At 36.2% G+C, this 10,276-nt stretch overlaps 1 protein-coding gene across 5 annotated transcripts in view; it reads right to left on the bottom strand.

The window, feature by feature from the left end:
• Window positions 1–2,627: 2,627 nt before the first annotated feature.
• src (v-src avian sarcoma (Schmidt-Ruppin A-2) viral oncogene homolog) overlaps window positions 2,628–10,276 on the bottom strand; it is a 74,181-nt gene continuing 66,532 nt past the window's right edge. For 4 of the 5 annotated variants that reach the window (XR_007423854.1, XR_007423856.1, XR_007423855.1 and 1 more), the window contains 2 exons: window positions 5,516–10,086; window positions 2,628–5,265 (listed from right to left, as the gene is read on the bottom strand). Coding sequence is in view for 1 of the 5 variants with exons in the window: in XM_049462976.1 (XP_049318933.1) it covers window positions 9,878–10,086 (209 nt within the window). In the remaining 4 variants the exon portion in view is untranslated. Of the gene's footprint in view, window positions 10,087–10,276 lie in introns of all 5 variants that reach the window. The other variant, XM_049462976.1, reaches the window with a different exon arrangement.

The raw sequence follows: 10,276 nt of genomic DNA, 5'->3' as shown, positions 1-10,276 counted from the left end.
ATAGCGCTGCCATGGCAACCATGGAATTCTGACACTGTTTACTTTCAACACTAACAGCAGCTTTTCTTTACTAGAATAAAAGTCACAGATATAATAATGATAAAATCTCTCTCTCTCTCTCTCTCTCTCTCTCTCTCTCTCTCTCTATATATATATATATATATAATTTATATATAAATAATAAATATATATATAATAAAACGATATTAGTAAACAATTTCGTAAACAGCAGCTTTTCTTTACTAGAATAAAAGTCACAGATATATTCATACTACTACTATTAAAACTACCACCACCAATAATAATAATAATAATAATAATAATAATAATAATAATAATATTATATTATTATTATTATTATTATTATTACTATTACTATTATTATTACTATTATTATTATTATTGAGATATTTTACAAAAAAAACGAACCACATTCAATATAATAATAATAATAATAATAATAATAATAATAATAATAATAATGTTGTTGTTGTTAGTAAATAAATTAATAAATTAAATTAATAATAGTACATATTATATAAATGATAAAGCAATATTAATAAATGAGATTAAAATACATGTAATAAAATAGAAGTTATTTTTATTAGTTATATGTGAAATAATATTTTAGATGATATTTATAATTAAATACAATATTAAGTATTATTATTATTATTATTATTATTATTGATAGAATACATGGACACATCAACTCATCAATTGATTATTGTCACATGGTTTGTGCTAACACTTTATGGAAAGAGAGTTTTGTAGATAATAAGAGTTTTTTTTCCATGTAAACCAATAAAAGGAGGCAGACATATCTAGTGCCCAAGACTGGAACTATACTGACACTATAGCTTTACTGTTGACCAACACTACAGCTCACAGCTTACTGGTGTTAAACATACAGGGAGGAGAAACCTGCATATGGCGAGTACACTATAATGAAAGAATGAAAATTCCCAGTTGTTCCATTAAGCACTAAAGCCATTATTTTCCAGTCCACCTTAATTTAAACCCTCTTAAATCTAAGCTATACATCTCACCCACCAGTGCACCCAAGACTGCTGCTTTCTCACTATATAGCATCGCTATATAGTATTACCACTGACCTACATAACGTCTTGCAGCTTAGTGTGCTGTGGTTTTGCTGGTTTGGTTTGTGAGCAGTGCATCTCTTCTATAAGCAGTGCAGAACGTTCACTAATCACCATTATTTTTTTAACCCATAGGGTTTAATATGATTTTTTTTATACATAAACACACTCCTAAACCTTGTGGAAAGCCTTTTCCTAGAACCTTCTAGGAAAAGGCTTTCCACAAGGTTTAGGAGTGTTTATGTATAAAAAAAGAATAATAATAAAAATAAATAAATAAATTTGCTCTGACCAAAAGAGGTTGAATTAATTAGAGTACTGTATTTTTTTTGACTATTAGGTGCATTTAATATCCTTTAACTTTCCTAAAAATTGACAGTCATTTATTAAGTAGCAGTAAAGCCACTCTGCTGAGGTACAACGTTATAAGGGTGAGTTTTCAGTAAAGTTTCTCCAACACTAAGGTTGTGGGAGCAGCAGCATTAGCATTAGCCGCTAACTGCAGCGCTAACTCTATCGCCATTCAGAGATAAAGCATATCGGACTGTAGTCTGTGTGTTTGTTGTGTCAAAACAAGCTACGTGGTACATACGAACCGCTAGCTGATAGCATCCTGGGTTACCAGAGCATTCAGGGTTCCTCAGTCTAGCGCTATCAGGCGGCGTTTACGTCCCGCTAGCGCTGCGGTTAGCGGATAGCGCTAAAACTGCTGCACCCAGCCTTAGTGCTGGAGAAACTTGAAACTGAAAACTCATCCATAGACAAAATACTGGAAATTAAGGCTTGATGTAAATAAATGGAAGCATTTTACTCACCCAAATAATTCGTTTTCAGGAGGGAAATCTGTGTAGATTTATTAAAGAAATTTAATTAAATTTATTATATTTATTAAAGATTTTTTTTTTTAAGAATTCGATGTAGACATGCTTACTAGTGTCGCTAATCCAGTGCACCTTATGTATGAAAAAAATACAGTACGTTTTTTGACGTTCCCTCTTTGATACTACACACTAGGGGTGTGCCATATCGTATCGTACACGATAATATCGTGAACGATATTATACCCTAAAATATCGTGCCATATCACCCACCCCATTTCCCATTCTATATCTACTAGACACAGATTATATCTGTCCAGTATCATTTATTTTACTTTAATCCTGGATATATGGAGACATTTGGAGTGTATTATTAGTTTTACATTTTGGATCATTGACTTCTGTTACAAATCTGATTAAATTCTTGTATTTTTTTTATATCTCGGTTAGGAGTGTGAAATATATCATATCATATGTAATAATACAATAAAATTTTTATTTGGTTGCAGTAGTGTATTTTTGAAATATTTTTTTTAATTCAATGTTTTGTCATATCACCATGAATATCGTTATCGTAAAAAAAAAAAACATGAAATATCGTGATATTATTTTAGGGCCATATCACCCACCCCTACTACCCTACTACGCACTGATTTAGCACTCTTTATTACTAATTTAATCCGTTTGAACGAGACATTAAAATCCACTCTTGAAATGCAAACTTAAGAAATGTCGTTTATTGCACTTACAAAAGATAGCAATGTATCATCATCGGTTTTTAAAAGTATACAACTCTCATTGCAAAGTTCTCTTCTAAATTTTAAAAGGAGTCGTAGGATTGCAGAACTGTACAATTTACTGTAAGCAAGAGAAAAGGAGTATAAAAAAAGTGTATAGCAGAAAGTTAATATATATATATATAATAAGGAAAAACCTGCATAGGCTGAGTACATGAATAAAGGTGTCAAAAGATTTAGAGAAGGGAAAAAAAAGTCATTTGGTACAACAATACTACACTGTTACACAATCACTGTTCCCACTGTTTTCCAGTTTCTTACTGTGAACAAGCAGATCACTCAGTATTATACAATTAATCTTTATTTCAGACCACAGCTTCTAACCTGACGTCCCTACAGGACATCTGCCCTCCAGGAGACAGAGCCCAATCAATGCACAGTAGTAACTTACAGTGTGAAATCACATGATGTAGTGATGTAGATCTCCAGTTTGGTCTTGATTTTAAAATTAGTCTCAAGAGAACAAACTAATGATCTCAGTCTTGATCCTTGTCTCAGTTTCCTTTGGGAGCACCATTGCGTCTCTCTGAGGTAACGTTAATTAGAAACTGAACTTTTATTCTATATTGTTATGTAATGAAATATTTTATTAGCATGTTATATATAATTTATTGATGTATTACTTGAGTCCGGTCTTGGTCTCAAGTCTTAAGACTGTAGCTGAGCATGGACAATAAGTAACAAAATTTTATTTCTTCTTTTTAATTTTATATGACAAAAAAAATAATATATATATATTTTTTTTACTCCAGTCTGTATGAAAATGAATCTACAGTGAGTTACAAACTTTGTCATTTCTGTTTTTCCATGTTCTTATTGGTTAAAAAAAAAAAAAAATCTGCAGTTTGAATCCTGTTCATGTAGCTTGCCATCAGCTACCGGAGCCCTGAGAGAGAATAATTGGCCTTGCTCTCTCTCTCTCTGGGTGGGTACAGTAGATGGCGCTCTTTCCCCTCATCACTCCTAGGGTGATGTCAATCAGCACAAGGCTGCGTCTGTGAGCTGATGTATCAGAACAGAGTCGCTGTGCTTCACAGAGCATCAGCAGCAGTTAAAAAAGAGGCGGAGTCTGACTTCACATGTATTGGAGGAGGAGTGTGCTAGTCTTCACCTTCCTGGTGTTGGGCATCACTAGTGACAAGGGGAGTCTTAATGAGTGGGTTGGGTAATTGGGTGAGTAAATTTAGGTAAAAATGGGAAAAAATTGTACATTGAGTTCCAATCTGTTTTATCATTTTTCCATTTTATTTTTTTTTCATATAATGATAAAAAAAAATCTTAATCTTGATTTGACAACTAAAAGTTTTGGCTTAAGCTCGGACTCATCTTTAGAGCACTAAAGCACCACAGCACCAATCTACTAAACATTCGCAGTAGTTAGACTGTTTAAAAATGGAGAACAAGCCTAGTTTTGATTCGCAAAAGGTCAAACTCAAACAATACCCACTGTACTCATCACTGATTTAAACAGAACAGTGGTAGATTGAGGTCGAGTGTACAATAATGAACAGTAATGCAGGGTTAATTACACAAAAAAAAACTATATATGAGGATGGCTAGCTGTATAAATAATATCAGCTACTGTCAAAAATCTGTAAAGCAGAAATGCATATATTAGACTTTTCTTATAATCATACTAATATCACTAATATTGATTCCAGTGGAAATCTAGAAACTTAAATACAAAATAACATAATTCAAGCAAAAAGAAAGTGTTTTTTTTTGTTACAAGAGTTTTGTGAGTTTGAAGAACCTTACAGAGCATCAAAAAATCCCATTTAATGTAATGTAACACACTTCATATAGGGGTGGTCTTTTTATTGACAGGGACTATCCAAGACCAGGCTTAATCCCTGACTGGAAAACTGAACTAAAGACTAACTTTACACCTGGTCACTTCATGAGGATTATATCTGGATGAGACCAAACAACATTACAATGCAAGTGATACTTATTTTACAACCAAAACTCATCCCCTTAGAACCAAATCCCTTCCCTGCACAACCAAACCTCCTCCCCCTTATAAAAAAAACCTTCACCGTAGAACCAAAGAGCCCCCCCTGGTAAAACTAAAACTTCCCACAGAATCAAAACTCCCTATAGAACCAAAATCACTCCACCTAGAACCAAAACTCCTTCCTTTAGAACTAAAACCCCTCCCCATAGTATGAAACCTCCTCCTTGTAAAACCAAAACCCCTTCCCACAGGACGAAACCTCGTCCTCATAGAACCAAAACCCCTCCCTGTAAAACCCAAAACTCCTCCAAATACAACTAAAACAGTTTCCCGTAAAACCAAAAACACTCTCCTCAGAACAAAAACTACTCACAAAAGAATCAAAACCCATCCCTGTAGAACCAAAATCACCTCCCCTAGAACCAGAACTCCTTCCTTTAGAACTAAAACCACTACCCATAGTATGAAACCTCCTCCTTGTAGAACAGAACCTCTTCCTGCCGGACGAAACCTCTTTATAGAACCAAAACTTGTCCACATAGAACCAAAATTGTTTCCCAAGGAACTCAAAGCCCTATCAATAGAACAAAAAACTGCTAACTGTAGAACCAAAACCCCTCCCTGTAAAACCAAAACCCCTCCCTGTAAAACCAAAACCCCTCCCTGTAGAACCAAAACTCCTTCCTTTAGAACTAAAACCACTACCCATAGTATGAAACCTCCTCCTTGTAGAACAGAACCTCTTCCTGCCGGACGAAACCTCTTTATAGAACCAAAACTTGTCCACATAGAACCAAAATTGTTTCCCAAGGAACTCAAAGCCCTATCAATAGAACAAAAAACTGCTAACTGTAGAACCAAAACCCCTCCCTGTAAAACCAAAACCCCTCCCTGTAAAACCAAAACCCCTCCCTGTAAAACCAAAACTCCTCCCTGTAGAACGAAAACCCCTCCCTGTAGAACCAAAACCCTTAGAACGAAAACTCGGTCCCGTAGAACAAAAAACCCTCCCCTTAAAACCAAAACTTATTCCCATTGAACCAAAACCTCTCTCCATAGAACAGAACCTCCACCTCTTTGATGTCCAAAACCTCCTCCTAGAACCAAAAACCCTCCCTGTAAAACAAATCCCTCTACATAGAACCAAAACCCATCCCCGCAAAACCCTAAAACTCCTGCCCACAACCAAAACTGTTTATCATAGAACCAAAAAATCCTCTTCTTTGAACAAAAACTACTCACCGTAGAACCAAAACCCCTCCCTGTAGAATCAAAACCCGTTCCCTTCGAACCTTAGCTCCTCCCCTTTGAACAAAAATCTGTTTCCCGTTGAAACAGAAACCATCTCCTTAGAACTAAAACTCCTCCCCAAAGAACCAAAACCCCTCCCCACAGTATGAACACATGTGAAAACAATCCAGATATTAATCACATGAAGTGACCAGGTGTAAACAGGGTCTAAATTATCCAGTATGGAGCTTTTGCTCACAGTTAATCACATATATATCACAAATATATGCAATCTAAACTCCTTAAGACTCTCACTAAAAAGTAACTGCCTCATTACTCCACATGGTGGTGCTATAATCAAATGAATAGGGGTAACCTGCAGTAAAGAATATAGGTTGTTAAACGCATTAATAAATCAATAATTCCTGTTATTATTATTTGCTTATTATTTAGGAATAATTTATCATTGTCAGTAACACAGATGCCGTGAAGTATCGCATAGAATTGTCTTGCGATATATTGAGTATTGCGGTATCGTGATAATATCGTATCGTATTGTGAGATTCCTCTATGAATCCCACCCTTATAAGCAACTTTTTAGTAGCAGGCTGGACAATTATAGCTATTTTAATCAGTGTAAATAAATAGGATATTTACAGTATCCATGACCCGAGGACGGTATTTACAGCAGAAACTGACCAGTGTCATGTGATTAGATTAATTTACCTGGAATTCTACCTTATTAAAGTGAGAAATGCACATAAATCCACAGGCCGATGGAAACGTCCGTACGTCAGTACGTGTCAGTGCGTCAGTGAGAGCACCTCTGTCTACGCTAATTCAGCTACTATTCACAGTTCTGACCACCATCACCATCATTGTCACGCCTATAAAAAACATCCTACCATTCCTACAAACCATTTAATCAACATTATAATCTCAGCAGTTTACAGTATTTCACTGATGATTATCATTATCATTATTTTTATTAAAACAGTGTATTATTTCTCGTTTTCCTGCATGTGATGATTCCTGAACATGAGAACATGAGTCTGATGTCAAACGTGTGACCATTTTTTCCCCATAAAAAAAAAAAAAAGCTGTCAGTGGCTGTTAAATAAATGTTAAAGTCTAGGGATGTCCAGGTCATGATATTTTTATCTCCCAATTCAAGCCGATACTAGTTTGTCGAAATTAATTTGTCATTTGTGTTTGAATTAATAATGGAGCACCAGTTTAGATAAGATTTTTTTTTTTTTAGCTTTTCTTTGTCCCTCAGATTCCATTGTGACTTCCACAGTTCCCCTGAACTGACACTTCTAGTGACGTTCCGATTAGAATATTTTACCATTTAATTCCAATTTTATTCTTTGTGTTTGGATTAGGATTAGAATCAAAATCAGATTACTTTGCACCTCAATCTAATCCAAATCCCTTATTGCTAAATATTAGCCAATACTAATTGAATTGAATCTGATATTTAAGTTATAAAGAATAATAAAGCAAAACTGTTTAGATAAGATGTGCTGATTAATCACATTAAACTTACTTGTTAGTAAAACTTTATATAATGAGAGACATTCTGAACTGATTTATTTTGTTTAGTAGTAATTTATTTAGCTAAATGACTGTTTTATTGTGTTTAAATATCAGTTCCTTTAAAAAAAAAAAGTGTGTATAGTGGTACACACTCTGGACTGATATCTGTTATAGTTTGTCCATGTCTATGTGTAATAACTGTGTTTATAGTGGGTGAATGTGCTATAAATTGGGTTTCTATAGAATGTTTGTGTATTAGCATTAGCATTAGCCTTCACTCGGTTCTAAACGTGCTGTTCAGTGCTGGTTTAAACCAAAGAAAGGCGTGTAGTAAAACAAGAGTAATTTTAAGTAAGTTTTATATGGTTTCAGATATTATTTAATGTTTTAATGCTGTTCCCTCCTCACTCCTCCGCTGGCCTGCACTTACACTGCGTTTAAACAATCCGTGCCCGAGCACGCTTACGTCATTACTCACTGCTTAGTGGGTTAGCCGCTGTTGTGCTGAATTCAGCACCCCCGCCATGAAAAGCACCCTCTCTCGGGAGCATGTCTTAACTGACTTAAAAAATATGTGCGCTCTCGAGAAGGATTGCTTTTCCTGTCGGTGGTGCAGAATTCGGCATAACACCGCTATGTTGCATCACTCACATCATCTTGGTCTGCACTTGGGCACGAATAGCGCTCGCACTGCATGCGCCGTGCATACCTGGGCACGCTTTGAAGTGATCACACTAGCCAATCGAGCATTGCTTTGTGTGGTAACTGTACCTTCTGAGAACTTTCCCCAGTTCTGCCGACATGTCCAGCAATGAAGGACAACAGATGGCGCTCTGAACACTGTTTTTAAAACAAAAAAACCCGGGACTAGTTCGGAATTATTATAGTACATTCACAATTGGATCAGGACATCCCTAGTTAACACACATATATAGTAGTTCTTAAAACTGCAGGCCACTGCAGACTTAACACCAGGTATATGTATATTTTTCTAAACACAGAAAACATAATAAATCAACACTTTAAAAGAAGAAAATGCCCAAAGCGAAAATAATTCGAGAGATTTCAGGAGATTTGTCGTTCAAATGCATCAGGCTGATATTCATCATAGATCTCACAATCTCACAATTCAAATCATAATTATAAACCCGCCCGTTTCTGATGATAGCAAAAGATTACAATTCATAAAAATACATTTTATATTTATATAGTAAAACGGTATAGTAAAACCTTTTTTGTCCCCATTGGCACATTAGATCTAACGTCCACTAATATTCGACTATACAGCTGTCTCTATGGTAAAAAAAAAAAAAGAACAAAAAAGGAGACGTCATCAGTAGTTTTTGGGTCATATAAGGAAACGAAAAAAAGGGAAAAGGGTAGTTTTATGGGAAATATCATAAAAAGTAGAGTATTATAAGTATTCAATAAAAAAACCCTAAGCCAGAAAAAGCTTCAAGTCTGTACTATTAGTGGATGGATGCTGATTTTTTTTTTTTTTTTTGTCCATGAGTTTGGTCATTGTAATGATGTCACTCCCTTATGATCAGTTCAGCATGGGATTGTAAAGGTACTGTAATATTCTTTTTTAGAATAAAAAACAAAAATCCATATTTCCGCCAGCTTTTAACTGTCTATTCCAGTTTATCCAGGTTTAAGACAGGAAATCAATGGGACACATCTCTTCACATCTCCATCTTTATGAGAAGATAGATACGGGTGGTCCTGGACGGACATATTGGAAGACCGTAAGAAGTTTAGTTTCACTAAAATCCAATTAAAAACCCAAATGTATCCTTTTAAAATGAGTAAATTGGAGTTTTAGCTTTTTTTTTCGAAGCCTCATCTTGTTGAGAACCACAAGCTTCTTTAAAGCTCCTTGAAAGCCATGGAGAACCTCATTGGAGTGCATCCCAAGCCCGAACTCAAGCCCCAGGCCTAGGCCTTTCCGTCAGAGCCTTGGTGCAAGTGGGGCAAAGTTGGGGGGAAGGGGAGGTCGCTGAACGAAGCAGAACGAAGAGAGGCAGCAGGAGATAAGGGGGTGGTTAGAGAAGATGATTGACAGATCTGGAGCGAGCTCTTAAAGGAGCTTAAGAAAAAAACGTTGAGGTGGAAACACAATGAGGTCAGAAAAGCAGCTAAAGATCGATCATTGCTGACCTATAAAACTGCTGGAGCTGCTGCTGGAGGAGGAGCCTGGAGTTCAAACGATACCTCAAATACATCTCAACAAGAGTTTAATTTAATATATATATATTTTTGGGGTGCAGGAGGTAAAGTGGAGGTCTTGTGTAGAAACGATTGGTCTATTTCTGTTGTTTCCTGTGAAAGTTACTGACCACATAAGAGAACTTCATGGTACATCACGGTACTCATTACATCACAGCTCCTCCAGAACCTCCTATCATCATTCTCCTCAGTAAACGATGCTCCTCTCTACAGGTTCTCCCCAGGCTGGTACTGAGGCTCAGTGGAGGTGAAGTAGTCCTCCAGGAAGCCCTGCAGGTACTCGAACGTGGGCCGCTCCTCAGGCTCCTTCCTCCAGCAGGTCAGCATCAGGTCGTGCAGGGAGTCGGGGCACTCGGCTGGGCAGGGCATCCGGTAGCCGCGCTCCACTTGGTCCAGCACTTCCCGGTTCACCATGCCTGGGTGGGGCATCAAAAAGGAAGGTGAACATATATAGATATAACCATGTATTTAAATAATATTTTTATATATTGTAATAAACATAAGAGAGTGGGTACAATTTTAGCAATCTTTAGGCGAACCATCAACCACACACACTCTTCTTCGCTATCGTAACGACTGGAAAAGTATTGAGATTCTGATAAGCCT

The sequence above is a fragment of the Astyanax mexicanus genome, chromosome 13 (genome assembly GCF_023375975.1).
Source record: "Astyanax mexicanus isolate ESR-SI-001 chromosome 13, AstMex3_surface, whole genome shotgun sequence".
Lineage (NCBI taxonomy): Eukaryota > Metazoa > Chordata > Actinopteri > Characiformes > Acestrorhamphidae > Astyanax > Astyanax mexicanus.
This window is presented reverse-complemented; position numbering and strand designations above follow the sequence as displayed.